At 37.4% G+C, this 18,325-nt stretch overlaps 1 protein-coding gene across 1 annotated transcript in view; it reads left to right on the plus strand.

Moving 5' to 3' along the window:
- The window catches only part of LOC150086644 (synaptogyrin-2-like), a 44,501-nt gene extending 28,615 nt beyond the window's left edge, over window positions 1–15,886 (plus strand). The window contains exons 3-4 of the mRNA XM_090372215.1: window positions 11,541–11,680; window positions 15,692–15,886. Coding sequence (XP_090228341.1) covers window positions 11,541–11,680; window positions 15,692–15,886 — 335 coding nt within the window. The remainder of the gene's footprint in view (window positions 1–11,540; window positions 11,681–15,691) is intronic.
- Window positions 15,887–18,325: the final 2,439 nt, after the last annotated feature.

The following is an 18,325-nucleotide window of genomic DNA, read 5'->3' on the forward strand; positions in this document are numbered from 1 at the left end:
CAAAAAAAAAAAAAAAAAAAAAATTTTTTTTTTTTTTTTTTTTTTTTTTCTCTTCAACTAGGCTTGGCATTTTGTGATTAATAACTTCTCTATCTATATTTTTTTATTTTTTATTTTTATTTTATTTTACTTTCATTTGTGATATATATATATATATATATATATATATATATATATATAAAAATATAAATTAAATAAATAAAATAAGAACAAAATAATAAATTTAAAAAAATAAAAGGAAAAAAAAAATTGTGTGTGTGTATATATATATATATATATATAAGTAAATAATAAAATCTGGTCCCTTGGGCAGCCCAAACCCAGGGTACTAGCAAAGATAAATAAATAAAAAGTGAAATAATAATAAAGAGGGGGGGGGAATATATATATATATATATATATATATATATATATAGTGCCTTTATAGGTGTGTGTGTGTATATATATAATCTGATCCTGCACTGTTCTAAGGCCAGTGCCAGCAGGAGTCTCCACTAGGAAGGCTAGGAGGTATTCCGTAGCTCAGTGAGAAGGCATCTCCGGCGATTAAAAGCATGAAGAGCAAATTCTCGCAGGGACTGGAGATTTTCTCTGGTGCTCAGGAAGTCCAGCTCGTTTCTGAGAACAGTGATACTGGTGGATGGAAGAAGGTTCTGTTGAGGATCTGGGTATTGATTGCAGGTATGTAAGGTTGAAAGTTGTTAGTTTAGCATTAAGGGAGCCATGACTAGACGTAAGTAGAGTGTACAAACCAGGGTGAAACCATTTCTGAGTGGACTCTAATGTGCAAAGGCGATGTTAGGGATGAACTTTAAAGTAACAAGCCCCTTAGAGGTAGCAGACCATCAGTCTTGCCAATGCTGCATCAAAATATTCCAACAACATCTTTTCTCTGCCTTAGGATCCACAGTGACTTTGATAGTAGTAATACCAAGGAAGGTCACAGGGACAGCGTGCCTAATGTAGAAGCACAGAAGAAAGAGATCGAGGGGCAGACATCCATTAAGGCTCTTCAAAGCAGGAGTAGACACAGTCCTACAGGCCCTGCACATTGCTAAAAGCATTTTACGTTGAATGCTATGAAGTTGTCAGGACTGAAACCTTCTTAACATGCCAGAACCAGGCAGCCGCACCATAGGAAAAAATTGGTAGAAATGCAGCTTTGTAATATAACCATAGAGAGTGAGAATTAAGACCCCAAAATTGTTTAGAGAGACGCAGAAGTAAGAAGGTAGGTTTTTTGACTTTCTCTGAGAGATCTTCCAAGTGTTTAGTAAGTGTAAGTTTATTATCAATGATCAGACCAAGAAATTTTAGAAAATAAACCACGGACAGTGATTTGTTTTGAAGTTTTACAACAGGTGGCCGTGAAATATTAAGCGAACCCTTAACCAGCATCGTTTTAGTTTTCATGAAGGATATGGATAATTTATTTACGGTGGACCATTGAGAGAGATCTGACATGACTAAATTGGCAGTATGTTCAAGAGAGGCATGGGAATTGCCCTGGATCAGCAGGGTGAGATTAGCATTAGTAGAGGCATATGATGCAAGAAAGCAAGCTTATGCAGCATCATAGGTCATATGTATTGTGTCCAAAAAAAAAACTTCCACTTCACCCCTCCGTTCGTTCGAAATACCTGTCCAGCTGAGCCTTAAATTTATTTAGGCTATCAACTTCCACAACAAGGGATGGAAGTCTGTTCCACCAACCATCTACCCGCTGGCTAAAGACAAATTTCTGCACATCTATCCTACATCTGTCGTTCCTCAATTTGAATTTATGTCCTCTCAGGTGATTATTCTGAGCAAGAGGCAGAATCCCATCAGCATTGAGCATGCTCAAACCATTCAAGGCTTTATACACCTCTATCAGATCACCTCGCCGGTGCCTAGTCTCCAGACACTGTAATCTGCAAAACTTAAGCTTTCTTCGTAAGAGCAACCCTTTGTTCCATTCACTAATCTTGTTGCCCTTCTCTGTACTCATTCCAGCATCTCTATATCCTTCTTGAAATGAGGCCTCCAGACCTGTATACAGTACTCAAGGTGTGGCCTGACCATTGCCTTATACAAGGGAATAATCACCTCCTTATCCCTGCTAGAAAAATTCCTGTATATCATTGATAGGACACCATGAGATCATCTGCATAAGCCAATTTGAAAGTACAGTAAACCCTCATTAATCCAGGCCCCGGTAATCTGGACATCACTTCATCTGGACAGCTCTTAAAAAATTTTAAAAGTGTAAAAATCAAACAATGATCGGGCTCAAAGGTCATATGTATTGTGTCCGAGGTCATTGGGCCATGATGACTCACACTGCACAAACAACCTGGTTCCCGGCTGCAGTTCAGACAGTTGTTTGCTCTGCAGTTACACGCTTCTATCTTTTGTCGTTTGTTCTGTGCAGTTAAACAATGTCTTTAAGTAAGCCTAGTGTAGGACAGAAGCATAAGCATAAAATGCTTTCTCTACCCGACAAACTATCAGTGATAGAAAAACTTGAAAAAGGAGCTTCGGTGTCCAACGTCTGTCTTGAGTACGGCATCGCAAAACAAACAGTGTCGGACATTAAAAAGAAAAAAAGTGAAATTCGTAATTTTGTTCTCAAGTTATATATGGAGAAAAAAAGAAAAGTTAAACAAATGCAGATGCCTACTGAAAAAACACTAGATGATGCTGTTTACAAATGGTTTTCCCAACTTCATTCGTCTGATTTGGCTGTGCAAGGAATAGAAATTCAAGCAGCGGCGGAGAGACTGGCTAAACAGTTAGGAATTGGACAATTTAAAGCGAGCTCAGGTTGGCTTTTTAGATTTAGAAGACTGCATAACATTTCAAACAAGAAAATGTGTGGGGAAATTCTTAGTGCTGATTTTGAAGCTGTTGAGCCTTTCAGGAAACAACTGAATGATTTTATTCAAAAGGAGGGTTATCAATTGAACCAAGTGTACAACTTTGTTACACACTAGACATTACAAAGTGCATTTCATATAATTCAGACTTTCATTAAAATGGGCACCTCTCAGCTGCTATTAGTCTGGTTTAATGAGGGTTTACTGTAGAAGGAATAGTTATAAGGAGCAATTTGTCGAGAACAATGTTCCAGACGAGTGGTCCAAGAACAGAGCCCTGGGGGCAGCCCCTAGTGACAGAGCAGGAGACTGAGTTAATCCAGAAATAATAAACTGTATGATTTTCCAAATAACTTCTTAGAAGGTTATAAAGAGGAAGAGGACAATCGGCAGCATGTAATCGAGCAAACAAACTAGACCATCATAATAGATCAAATGCCGCAGAGAAATCAACAAAAATAACAAGAACGTATTTAGAGCTTGCAGAGTTAACTCGAGAAAGGAATTCAATGACTGCTTCTTCAGTTCCTCGTCCAGTTCGAAAACCATATTGATAATCTGATACAAGAAAGGTGTTAGTGAAAAGAGAAGAGAGTCTTATAGCAAGCAATCAATCTTTCAAGTGTTTTGGCCAAATGCGATAACAGAGCAATAGGACGGAAGGACTTGCCACTTGGGGTGTTTGAAGGTTTAGGAATTAGTTTAAGAAGAGCTGTCTTCCAGATAACAGGGAAAGTGCTTTCATTCAGACATTTGTTGAATAGAGTTGGAAGAACTGTTGTACGTAGCTTGTGGAATTGTTTGATAAAGATGCCCTCATGAAGGTCTAGGCCTGGACAACCAGATTTGTTAATTTTTAGGACAGCTCTGTCCACCTCCAGCTGCATAAATGCTGAGATTCAGAAGTAGTAGTGTAGGAGTTATTGAGCTGTCTTATTTGTTGATGAGTAGTCAAGTCATCCTGTGGGCGATCAGAAGGAAGCGGGTTGTCCAAGATAGTGTTGATGGTGTCCTTCCAAGTGAAAGTTTTGGTGCTGTTTTTGCGGGTACCGAACAATAAACTGCAGGAGAATAGGATTTGTTCCTGGTAAGGCGAAAAACAAGGCCCCCTGGGTCCCGATTGCCAGTAGAAGTAACCAAGTTCTGCCAAGATTTTATTTTACAGGTGATGATGGTCTTGACATAGTCTTTCGACAACCTGATATTCTGTTTTAAGACTTTCGACATTGGGAGGTGGCCAGCTCCTGCGATGTCATTAGTAAGTATGCCTAGCCCAATGCACTTGCTGATGAAGCAAAGTAAGTTCCTGGTTCCACCATGGAGTGGGATGGGAGGACTGAATTTTCTTTTTGGTTACTTGATAACAGGCGTGGCATCATTAACATGGGTAGCTAATTCAGAAGCTGTAAAGTGATGGATGAAGTGTATGGTTTCAAGTGGGAAGTCAGTGTTGATTGAGTCATCAAACCGGTTCCACATGATGCATTGCAAAGAACATCTTAAGGTCCTGTAGTGGAGAATTATATGATTGTGCAGAGCAAGTCACGGAGGTGATTGCACGATGGTCACTTGAGCAAATGTTGGTATTTACTGTCCAGTCATTAATGTTTGAAGAAACAGTGTAAGAAGTAGCAGTGATGTCTGTATTTGATTCGCCATTTAGAGAGCTGAGCTGGGTTTATTTAGAACCGTCAGCTCGTGTGAAAGAAGAAAGTCTTCTGTGAGTGATGAACCTTTTGTTATCAGTATGGTCAGAGTGCCATAGACTGGATTTGGCATTAATGTCTGACATTATAATAAGTTTGGCAGTACCTACCAAGGAAATAACTTGATCGAGGCAAGCAAGGAGTGTAATGTCGGAAGTTGGTGGGCAGTATAGTGAAACTAAAAAGTGAGAGCCATGAAGAGTGTAGATACTTATGAAGACAGTAAGACATTATCTTGACTATGTCCAATTTAGGATTGACTATGACGAAGGCCGTATGTGGTTCAGCATGTTCCAGCTGAATAACCCTAAAAGGGATAAGGTATCCGGTTATTTTACCACAGAAATAGTATGATTCTTGTAAGGCTATAATATTGTATTTAATTTTGTCGGTTACCTTTTGGACTTCATCAGCCACCAATCGTGACTGCTGAGCATTCAGTTGAAGCAAGCTAAGTTCAGAGACTGATTCATCTGCAGTTGAAGAACAGGTAAAAGACAATGTATCCATAGTTGGTCTGTTGTCTTAAGAGATCCATGGTATGCAAGAGTTCTGGGCATTTGGAGTCATGAATTGCGTCATTCATCAGCAGTCCTTAATCGTGCAATCTCTAGAGCTCTTTTATATTCGTAGCAATTAGGATCATGGATGGAGTGCTGAAAGTCTCTTTTACACCTCTTGCAATTTATGCAGCAGGTAGGCTCTTCCTTATGAGGGCATTCTGCATGCACATGACCACTACGGGTGCAATGTCCACAGGATGGGGAGTTATGGGTACAGTATTGTGTTGTGTGCCCATATCCCAAGCACAAAAAGCATTTAGTAACTTTTGTAAATGGCCTATGCCTATGTGAACTACAAGCAAGAAATATTCTGTCCATTGACGAAATACACCTGTAAATTTTTTGGGGAGAACTGATTACCCAGTGTACCATTGACAAGGACCTTGACTTAGTTGTGAATCTGAACGAGGTTTCTTTCTTAATCTCCTCTTCTCTCTTAATCTGTAAAGTCATAGCTAAATTTTTATTATACAGTTCTTCTATTATATTGTCCTTACTTAGATCCTTGGGCACGTTGTTGATAATTATGGAAGGGTTCCTTTTTTTTTTTTTAGGAACTCCTGTTGAGATTCCTGCAGAGGACAAGGAATCAGATGTTGAGATACTAATTAAGTCTGACTTAAGAGGCAGTTTCCAAAATTACACTTTTGTTGCATGAGATTCTGTCTTCAAAGTATTGGTTACCAAGTGGTTTTTTTTGTCAGCACTGGTTTTAAAATTGCTGTTCTCTAATGCTCTAATTACCATTACATTGTCACTAGGTTTAGCTATTTGTTCCTTCAGTGTGAAAGAACAGAAGTCCAAGATCAGGCCTGATCTTGGACTTCTGTAAACAAAACTTTTTGGGCCTTTTTGTTTATTTTCAAACTCATCAATCATGACTGCAGTGGCATCAATCCAGGAACTTTATTGCCACACCTTGTATGCTACAGCTGGCATTTTTTTCGAAAATGAAAAATTTGTACTTAAATGATTTTAAAAGTTTTTTTATTTTCACTTGACTTGTCTAATTCAAATCAAAATTTGCAAAAAGAAAAAAAAAACATTTTGGGTATTATATTATTTTTATTGTAGCAATATATTCAATGTTCAATTATTTATCACTTAATTCAATTTCATCACTTTCTAAATCTGAATTCCAGAGAATATAGACTACTTTAAACTGAAATCGGACAACAATGGCTAACAGGTTCGATCTAATTGTTAGATTTTCAGTGCTATTTTTATGCTGCCAGTCTATTAAAACTGGGTGTGCTATTAGTTGGAAACAAAAGATAGCAAGATTTTGAAAGGTCTTGTATGTTTTGTGTAAACTTTATTTGATATTTGTCAACTAGGAAAACGAATTTACATGGGTACTCCTGAACAGGTTAAAAGGAGTGGTATACACCAAAAACTTTCACATATTGGAAAACTTAAGTCAATATTGAATCAGAAATTTCAGTGATGACGGTTCAAGCACTAAGCCAAATTAAACATGGTGAAATGAGTCTCCTTATAAACCTCCCAAGCACTTCCTAATTCATTTGACAAATATACGTGGTCTCAATTCTAATCTCAACTATGTCCATTTCCACTTGCAGTCTGCCAAACCCCATGTACTTTTTCTGACAGAATCCCAATTATCGGTTGATTCAACTGCTGCTCATCTCAGATGCCCAAATTATTCGCTGTATGATTCCTTTCGTCTCAAAGGTGGTACTTGTGCATATGTCCATTCTGATATTCCCTGTCAGAGACTTGGCAATTTGGAATTTCCTCTCTTTGATCTTCTCTGGCTTAAAATCTCTCTACCTCATCGTGTCAAATTCATCTGTTGTCTCTACCGTTCTCCCAACTCCACTAATCACTTGGAGCTCTTTGACTTCCTCTCTTTGCAACTTGACTTTCTCCAGTCTAACTTTCCCAACAGTGAGGTAATTTTGCTTGGTGATTTTAATGTTCACAACTCCAGCTGGCTTCTGTTTTCTAGTCACATTGACCCAGCTAGTCAAGATGCTGAGGCTTCTGCAATTACTAATGACCTTGTACAGATGGTTCATTTACCTATAAGAATACCAGACAATCCTAATGATACAGCCAACACGCTTGATCTTTTTCTCACAAACAACCCTTCTAATCACACGGTCGAAGTGATAGGTCCTTTAGGCACTTCAGATCACAACTTGGTGATTGTCTCTTCTCCAATGGAGCCTTTATCTCATGGCTATTCCCAACCTCGTGTTGTTTGGCATTACAAGAATGCAAAATGGGATGACCTGCGAGATTTCATTTCTTTTCCTTGGTCAGATTACTGTTTCAAAAGTTCTGATGTCAATGTTTGCTCAGATCATGTCAGTGAAATTATTCTTGCAGGAATGGAATCCTTTATCCCACACTCCACTTTAAAATCTCATCCTTTATCTTAACCTTGATTTTCCAATAAATGTGCAAAGGCTGTTCAAGAGAAGAATGTTGCATATCGTAATTGGCTTGTTTCATTTTCTGCCTACACCAAAGCTCGCAACAATTGTAAATCATTTATTAATTAGTCCAAACTAGATTTTGAACAGGCTAAGAGTAGAAAACTTGCTTCTTGCCCTAATGGTAGCCAAGCATTCTGGTCTCTTGCCAAAGCTATTGGCTGCAACTTTTGTCCATCTCTGCTCCCACCTCTGTCCAAACCAGATGGTTCTGTTGTAACTTCAGCCAAGGATAAAGCTGACCTGCTAGCATCCAATTTTTCTTCCAACTCCTCGTGTATTAATGATCTTGGTAAAACACCTCCCACAATTCCCAACATGCTCCATTCAATGCCTCCTGTAGTATTCCATTAAAAGGATGTCAGAACGATTTTGACGGATCTTGATGCTAAGAAAGCTCCAGGTCCCGATGGTATTTCTCCACTTGTTCTCAAAACCTGTGCTCCTGAACTTACTCCTATTCTTTGCCGCCTTTTTTCACTTTCTTATTCCAAAGGTGTTTTTCCTTCTGCTTGGAAATTTGCTCATATCCAGCCAGTTCCCAAAAAGGGGTGACAAATCCCTCCCATACAATTATCGTCCCATTGCAATTACTTCTATTCTTTCTAAAGTAATGCAGAAATCAATTAACCACCAACTCTTAAACTACCTAGAAACCTTTCGTCTGATCAACGATCGCTAGTATGGATTCCGTCAGTGTTGATCCACTGGTGATGTTCTGGCTTATATGTTACCCATTTATAGACTAATTCAATGGAAAGGTTCGATGAAACACAAGTAGTTGCTCAAGACGTCTCAAAGGCTTTCGGTCGTGTTTGGCATAAAGGTCTTCTAAACACGCTTCCATCTTATGGTTTGCCAACTTTTTTTTGTAATTGGTTATCCAGTTTTCTCTCTGATCGCTCACTGAGAGTGATGGTAGATGGCTCTCTGTCTTCTGACTTCTCCACTAATGCCGGTGTCCCCCCAAGGTTCAATTCTTTTCCCCCACCCTTTTCCTCTTGTATATTAATGACCTTCCTCCATTGACTGGAAATCCTATCCATAGTTTTGCCGATGATAGCACATTTGCATTCCACTTTCCAGTTTGAGAAACCTTGCCCTGTTCAATCAGCTTCAACTTCTCGAAAATCTGCTACCAATTCCTTAAATGCCGATCTTCAGGTAATTCTCCAGTGGGGCAAAGACAACTTAGTTGATTTCAACCCTTCTAAAACTCAGTCTTGTCTTATATCTCGCAAAAAGGATTCTTCTGCTCCTATGCTTATCTTTAGTGACACTCAGATTTCTAGGCAAAATGATACCCTGACTTCTAATCTTGGCACAAGCACATTACAAGTATTGCTTCTCTGCACATAAAAAACTGTTTTCTCTTTTGCTCTCTGCGTTACTTTTCTTCCAAACAGCTGCTCACTCTGTATAAATCGCAAATTCTCCCTGCCATGGAATATTGTTCCCACATCTGGGGTGGTGCCCCCAAAACCTCTCTCAGGCTTCTTGATTCCATTCAGAAGAGGGCAGTTAGGTTAATCAATTATTCATCTCTAACAGAGTCTGTCCACTCGCTGTCTCATAGATGTACTATTTCTGCTGCATGCCTCTTCTATAGATACTTCCATGGCGCCTCCGTAGCCAGCTGGGCAGGAGCGGCAGTGCGTAGCACACGCTTCTTGATTAGACCGGGGTTCGAGCCCGTGACCACCAAATACAGAGGATGCGGAAAGGTCAGGGAATGACCACCGCATATCCTCGGAGCAATATGGCCTTAGCTGCTAATTCTCCTAAAAGCCAAATAACAACAACAGATACTTCCATGGGCACTGTTCTTCTGAATTGGTTTCTATAATTCCTGCTCTTTCAAAACAGTCCGAACATGTGCCGCCACCAGCCAACATCCATTTACCGTCCAACTTGAAACTCACAGAACCAACTTTTCATCTTCCTCATTTATTCATTCAACTGCTGTTTTCTGGAACAACCTTCCTTCATACGTATTTCCTGAAAATTACAATCTACAGAAGTTCAAGTCCAATGTCAACAAATATCTTCTTTCGTCTTCTCAACCTCCAACCCAAGCACGGTACTAAGTACTATAGGTTCTAATACCTCTCGTGTTTGGGGTTTACATAAAAAATTTGGGAAGGAGAATGCTTTCAACATTTATTTCAGTTTCTGTTATTATTATGTTTGTAATAATAACTGCAGTATTTGATTAGTAGTGGCAAATGGTGTAAGGAAGCAAGCTTGTACAATATTAGCCAAATTGGCTGACGCTGTGGCCTTTAGTTATTTTCTCCAACAGTGAGGTTGGTGGCCAGTAAATATCAAGTCTCTATGTCTCTAAGGTCACCTGACTATCTCCTTCCTCTGGATCCCAGTATCTTGCCTTCCAGTGCAATTTGTGGTATTTCTTTCCTCTCAGGATGTGCCTGCAGTGTGCCAACTCTGTGATGCTATTTAAGTGACCTAAAAACTACCCACATCTGTCTAATCTTTCCTTAAATTTTTTTCAAACTACCCATTTTTACAACACCTGATGGAAGTTTGTTCCAACAATCAATTGCTGTCTGGCTGAAAGCAAATTTTTCCACATGTGTCCTCTCCATTTAAAGTCCGAATTAGTTCATCAGGTCTACTTTCAGATGCTTAGTTTCTAGACATTGCCACTTGCAGAACTAAAGTCTTATCATTATAAGAGTACCCTTTTGTGTCCCTGACTAATCTTTTTACTCCTCTCTATACCCATTTAACAGATCAGCATCCTTTCCTGAAACAAGGCTTCCAGATCTGTTTGCAATGCCTAACTGTTACCTTTTGCAATGGAATAATTGCCTTGTTGTTCTGCTGGCAAAATTTTTGTATGTTGTTCTAATAGCCCATCTGCTGTCTGCTCTGAGAACTTCATATCAAACTATACAATTACCCCAGGTCTTTCTTTTTTCACTGCCTTGAGTGTTGTACCACCCAATTGGTATGTTATTCTGGAATTACTGTTACCCATATACAGTACCTTGCATTTTTCAATGTTAAACCTCACTTGTCACTCCTCAGCCCATTCTGTCTGTTTTTCTATATCTTGTTGCAGTAGCATACCCTGATTCCTGAATTGACTACCCTGACAACCTTGTTATCATCAGTAAACTGAGGAAAACTTGATATGCCTTCATTAATAAATAATGAAAACAGTAAAGGACTTGGCACTGAATCCCAAAGGACTCCACTAATAGCAGTCCAAGAAAAGCAGTGCCCATTGATAGTCACTCTGTCTTCTGCCACTCAACCATCCACACCACTAACTTGCCCCAAATGTCACACTACTCCAATTTGTACAGTACAGTAGTCCATCTTGAACAATATCAAAAACTTTACTGAAATCTAAGTAATGAAGATTTTTATTTATTTTCCTCACTGTGTATAAAGTTTTCTTGTGATTACCTGGTTTTTAAACTGCAAATGAGTAAAATGCTAATTTCTGTTTGTATCTTAGTTACTTTTAAACCAAATTTTGAAAAGCAAAAAGATTTAGTGTGCTGCCTTTGCTTGAGGTAAAATGCACATTTGCAGTGTGTAGGTTATTACACTCCATTAGATTATGGTGAGTTGTCACAAAAAATGCACTCTACACATTAACTGTGAATTGGTGCATTATAGTCTTAGTTGCTAATGCCCCAATAAAATCCCAACCAACTAGTAGTAGTATAACTGTGAATGCTGATGTAACTATTGTGGGAATGATGTGAACATTGATCTTGCTTCATGACTATCCCAGAAAGCAGTTTTTCTCATGAAAAACTATTTGTGTATTCTGCTCCACAACAGCTTGTATTTATAGGCCATTTTAATCCAAATGAAGTTTATTATGTATGAAGCTTTAAAGTTTTTTTTTTTTTAAATCATTCTTAAGATATTATTTAAACAGTGAAAACCTAACTTTTTTTTTCTTCCCCTCAGTTCTCTGGACATTTTTGTGGTTTGTTGGATTCTGCAATTTAGCTGATAGGTGGAGGAAATCTGAACTTCCTTTTAAAGGCTATGGAGTCAATAATGTCCATGCTGCTTTGGCATTCACGTTTTTCTCTATATTTACCTGGGTAAGTTCATGTGGAGATTTTATCCAAAAATGAAATTATTCTTAAATTTCCACTATATGTATAGATTTGGTGTTGCCATAGTTTGATTGGGGCTATGATACACAAATAAATAAATAAATTAAAAAAAAAAAATATATATATATATATATATAATTATACGAATAATAATTCATTGAAATTTATTGGCCTTGTGGTCCTCTGTTGAGATGGGGCATAATGGTCAGTCTATTTTTTCTATTTTTGTTTTGTTTTATTGTGAATGGTTTAAATCTGTTTGGTGATATTTCACATAAATTTGGACCTGGTGCCCATCAGAGGGTGCACCGCTAAATTTCTATTTAATTGGCTTTAAATTTCAATGAATTATTATTCGTATAATTAGATTTTCTAAATTAGAGTTTCCGTTGCAATATATTTTTATTCTTTACCTTTCTCTTCCCTCCCTGTTAGATTTGAATCTAGGTTTAATTTTATTTTTTCACTCTTGTCTTGCCGTACTGCTGGCATTATTTTATTTTATTATTTTGAACCTTATTCTAATTTATATGACATATATATATATATTATGGTGAGTTGTCACAAAAAATGCACTCTACACATTAACTGTGAATTGGTGCATTATAGCCTTAGTTACTAATGCACCAATTTTCTGATGTGTGTGTGTGTGTGTGTATATACATCAGAAAAATATTTCCCACCTTTGTATGGCTAGCTAACTTTTATAGTTATTTATATATTGACATTTGTCTTGTACTACTCTGAAAATGTTATATCTTTGGATATGCCCCTATATTTGCTTTCGGGCTCCCATAAAATAACTTTACAGTATACTACATTAATTTAGTATTTCAAGACATTACATTAAGCAAAAATTTATTATTATTTACCATTTTAAATAATTGCATATTCCTGTTATTAAGAATGACTGGAAGTCATTTGTTACACCAATTGCTCTGATGATGAGAATATGTGATGCAACGTTCAATGTTTTGTGATTCAAAATTCAATGGTAATAATTTTTGTGTAATATAATAGCATACATTATATTACACAGCTATATTACAGCCAAGTAATTTATTTAAACTATATACAAGTTATTATATAACAAACTTGGTGAGACTTTTTTTTTATAGTATTAATTGACTAAATTCTTAGTTTAGTAATAAAGACCAGTCTAAGCAGGATCATTATACATGTTCATGGCCAGAATGTCATGGAGGGGGTGAATAAAAGAAATGGCATGCTGATTTCTAAGTAATCAGCAAAACAGCACTTCACTGCACAGAGGTGAAATATTTAATTAAAAGCTTCCTGTTGTTATATTTTAACTTTATATACCTGCATAAAATGTGCGTCCGTGCGCACACACATCATCATCAAATTTTGGCTCAGTTAACCACCTAGACAAACATTCTGCTTGCTAGACAATTTCTATAAGAGAAACTACAATGATGAGCCAAAACATTGACTAGCGAGTCGTTATGCAAATCGAGAAACTGCAGGGGAACTATGGTGTGGGTAAAACACCTGATACTGAGCTCTGTTAATCAGTGTTACTCTTGTTCTTCAGATGAGAAAGGCAGCAGACTTCAGTGAGTTTAACAAAGGCCAAATTATAATGGCTTGACGACTGGGTCAGAGCATATCCGAAACAGCACAGCTAGTTGGGTGCTCACTATCAGCCGTGGTTAGTACCTACTGAAAGTGGTCAGAGGAGGGGAAACCCACGAACCGCCGGCAAGGTGTTGGATGACCATGGCTCATCGATGTTTGAGGTGAGTGAAGGCTCTCCCGGATGGTACGTGGCAACAGAAGGACGACTGTGGCGCAACTCAGCCGTAATTGGAATGGTGGTGATGGGAGTAATGTGTCACAGTACATAGTGATTGTGCCTGGATGCACTGTGGGACGAAAACAAGCCGGTGGCAGAGATGTTCTGCTGGGATACCCTGGGTCCAGTCATCCATGTGCCGGGCACTCTGTCTACCACCTACCTAAACATTATTTCTGACCAGGTACACCCTTTCATGGCAACGGTCTTTCCCCCCCCCCCCCCTGGCAGTGCCAGCATTTCAGCAGGATAATGCATCATGCCACACCGCCTGGATTGTTCGAGACTGGTTTGTGGAACATGAGGAAGACTTCCAGGTATTGCCCTGGCCTCCAAATTCCCCAGACATAAATCCCATTGAGCATCTGTGGCTTGTGTTGGAACAGCAACTCCGATCTACAGTGTCTCAACAACAGACCTTATAGGAGTTAAAGGATCTGCTGGTTACATGTTGGTATCAGATACCACAAGACATTTAGAAATCTTGTAGTGTCCATGCCTCGCCGCTTACGAGCTGTTTTGGCAAAAAATCAAATTTTGAATAAATGTGATCAAGGCAAGCTTCCACTATAGAAGGTGAGGGAGAGAAGATACTTCAAACTCACCTAAAACATGGCACCTCCGTAGCCAGGTGGGAAGGAGCAGCAGTGCGTAGCACACGCTTCTTGATTAGACTAGGGTTCAAGCCCGTCACTACCAAATACGGAGGATGCGGAAAGGTCAGGGAATGACCACTGCACATCCCGGAGCAATATGGCCTTAGTTGTTAATGCTCCTAAAAACCAAAATAACAACAATGACACCTAAGACCCTAATTTGCTGATAAAAGTTTGGAGTGTATAATTAGAAATATTTTATCAAAAATTAAAATCGCCAGTAAACTAAAAAACTGTCATCTAAAGAAACAGTAGATGAAGGGAGGTTAGAAAGTAATGCCTCCTATTTTTTTCCTCAGAAAATTTAATTCCTACAACTATGCCTTTTACATCAATTAATCCTCAATCATTAATAAACACTTATTTTTCCACCATCATTTTCTATGCACTTTCACCATCTCTGAGTCAGACTCTGTATTCCAGTCCTGTAAAAATCCTTACTCTTGCTTCAGAGGGCTTTGCGAACACTCTGCTTGAGCTGGTTGTCCACAAAAGTAGACAACCAGCTCAAGGTGGAGTGCATCTTTCAGCGGGCCAAAGAGGTGATAGTTGGAAGTTGCAAGATCCAGGCTATTACGGGTGAGGAAGAACAGTGCACCCAATTTTGCAGTGGCCTCTATTGTGCACAGAGTGGTGTAGGGTCTATGCGTCATCATGGAGAGAAGAACCTCATTATGGTGTTGGTCAGGTTGAACTCTACGGATGCAGGCTTTCAACTTTTTCAGTGTTACCTCATATCAGTCTGAGTTGATTGTGGTACCACGCTCAAAAAAGTCCACAAGCAAGACCTGTCGTCGCTGATGTTACTGGCTGGCCGTTTTGGGCCTTGTCAACAATGTCACGTTCCCCTCTCTTAAAGTGTCTTACCCAATGTGTAACTGAACTCACATCTACAGTATTGTTACCATGAATATTTTTGAGACACGTATGGATTTTGATAGGCAACACTTCTTCCTTGGTAAGAAATTCAATCATCACTCTCTTTGCTTGATTTGATACGTATATCTGTAATGTCCACCATTTAGAACTATCAGTGTGCTGTAGTGACCACTCAGTGACACGTGAAATGATCTACTGCGGCACATTTGAAAGCAAAAAATTAGGAGGCATTACTTTCATACTGCTCTTCATAATAATTATGTGCTACCAATTTGCCAAAAATAAGAAAGTGAAAATATAATGATTTAGAATAAACCAGAAAACATGCAGATGGACTACAGGAATTGACATCCTTAATTTACGTATCTTATCTAGGAACTGCACCACTGAATTGCTACATACAAGTCCCCCCCCCCATTTGTATTGGTTGTTATCCTTGTAATAAATAATATCATTTTGGAAATTCCACAAGGGTAAAGTTTTACTGGATGTTGAGCAATTATTTTATCTTTATAATCACTTAGAATAATTTTTTCATTTAAAATAAAAAATATATACTAAAAACAAATTAAATTCATATATAAATTTAAAAAATTAATGACATTTAAGTAATCACCATTTGACAACTTTTGGATTTTTTTTTAGGGTGCTTGCACATTTTTAGCCTTTCAGCGTTATCGCCAGGGTGTAGCATTTGAATCAAGTTTTGAGTCCAATCGCCCAGGTGGTGGTGGAGGATACCCATCTTATCCAGGAACTACGGATATTAATGCATATCAAGATCCTCCTTTTTCAAATAGTGGTCATCCAAATCAACCATTTCCACAACCTGCTTACTGATTAATATCTCACGGTTAAGGTACTTTGGATATAAGTAAATTTTGATACAATATGAGTTGAAGATGGTGCCAAACCATTTCAGCCATATATATATATATATCTCATCGGACATGATTTGGAGGATTTGATAATTTGTTTTTTGTTCTGCTTATTAAGTAGCATATAAAAAAAAAATCTACATCCTTGATAATTTTCTCGCCTGTTTGGATTAACGGTGTTGTACATATTATAAATATACAGTATATAGAAATATTTTTTGTTAGCTAGACTTAACATTAATTTACATCTTTGCATTTAAGAATAGTGATATTTGAAATGAATATTTTTATTCTCATTTTTTTTAAATATGAATATTCATAATTTTTTCCTTTGCAATCCTTAAACTGTCGTTTTGTTATAATTCTTGGAGAGAAATTTTAAAAATTAGATTAACTTGAAAAAGGTACATGTGAATTGTCTTGTATACTTAAAATAGACATTAAATCATGTTAAACTTAATTTAAACAAAAAAATTGTTTAAATGTAAGTGTAATAATAACAAGCTATGTTCATTGAATTTTAAGCCAAAATTGCTGTGTAATATTTGTTTGCTGAAGTATATAGTTGAAAGACAGTCATAATTGACTGTCACTTAATTCATTGAATTAATACATTTCTTGTGTTAAGAAAGAATTATTTATTGCTGGAACTTTCAAAATAATCGAAAGTTGTAGTGGTGGACCCATTTAGTTCTTAAAGCAGACTTGGAGTACAGTTGCTTCTTGATATAAATATGGCACATTCTTAGCAAGAATAAGCCAGCATTTATTCTTTATCTGTGATAATATAAATTAAATGAACACTGTCTTCTGTTTAGCTGTCATCACGTGCTACATTTTAAAATTTTTTTTTTTTTTTTCGGTTTGTTTGTCATCAAGATTTGTAATGTCATGAAGTCTACTATTGTTTCCCCTTCCTGCTATTACTATATTGTTTTATTTAAATAAAATGTGGCACAAATTTATTCAAGTCTAGACATAATTTAAATTTGGTTAGACAATAATTAACAGAAAGTTTGACATTACAATTAAATTAGTATTACATTTGTTTTAAAATATTAAGTTTACTGTATATTTGCATAAAGCTATGTGAGATTAATGAACTAAGTTTAATATATGTGTGAATTCAATATTTAAAAATATGTTAAAAAATTTTAAACATTTGGATGAATCTTTAACTTTCACCATCACAAAAACTGTTTCCCTGAGGAAACAGTTTGTGGTGGAGAGTCTGAACTCTCTTCCGTGAAAAGTTTACTACTTTATGCTTTTATAATGTAGAAATATGTTTTGACACTGACTGAAGTAATAAACCAAATTTGAAAATGCTCTTAAAAAAACATGGATAATTAATTTTGCTGTTTTTTTTTTTTTTTTTTTGCTGCAACCTTCCTAATGGGTATTTGAAAGGGAATTTACAATAGGTTTGTCACATCCATCTATTTAAATTATGTATAATTTAAATAATAATAATAAATAATTATTATTTACTTAATAATAAACTTTGTCATTCATTTTCAGAGGTTTATGCTTGGGTCGTATTGAAGATTGGCAGAATTCTTAAAGGCCTTTTCATTTGGGCCCTCAATCTCAGATGGAGGGAGTAGGATTTTCCCTGTGACTTATTCCAGGTTTTTCAGTTTGCACAACATGCAAAATGTCCCATGAACTCATTCTTATAGAGACAAGGCACTGGCAAATTATGACTTTGGATACTCTGATGTGCACCATAAAACCAGGCGCCTCCGTAGCCAGGTGAGCAGGAACAGCAGTGCATAGCACACGCTTCTTGATTAGACCGGGGTTCGAGCCCATGACCACCAAATGTGGAGGATGTGGAAAGGTCAAGGAATGACCACTGCGTATACCCGGAGCAATATAGCCTTAGTTGCTAATGCTCCTTAAAACCAAACAACAACCATAAAACCATCAACAACAGAGTATGTAGGTTCCCCTATGAGATACAGAACACAATCTCCTGGTTGAGAAGTGCAGCTGTAAAGAACACCATTTTAGAGGGAGAGCTCTTCCTATAAATCCTTAATTTTGTTTAGTTAGGTTTAGAAATGTTATCTGCAATGAACCTTAAAGGAAGATGGAGTGAAGTAGCAAGAGACTTGGTTTGGATAGCCAGGTTGTGGAAAAGCAGTAGTCAGTTCGGAATGCATTGATAGTTGAAGATTTGATTCAGGAGATTCCTAATATTATGGTGCCTATGTGTTCAAATAACTTGTGTTAAAAGCTTTGATCTCCTGGCATTTTTGAAAGATTAGCACTCCAGGTTGCTCTTAAAAGTTAAAATTATTTGCATCTTCCTTCAAAATGCCACGTCCCTCATCATTACACTATCTCTGTCAGATTTTGTCAATACATTTGACTCCTCTGCTGTTAGCCTCATGTT

This window comes from Mastigoproctus giganteus, chromosome 4 (genome assembly GCF_048544385.1).
Source record: "Mastigoproctus giganteus isolate SK-2022 chromosome 4, ASM4854438v1, whole genome shotgun sequence".
In the NCBI taxonomy this organism is placed as follows: domain Eukaryota; kingdom Metazoa; phylum Arthropoda; class Arachnida; order Uropygi; family Thelyphonidae; genus Mastigoproctus; species Mastigoproctus giganteus.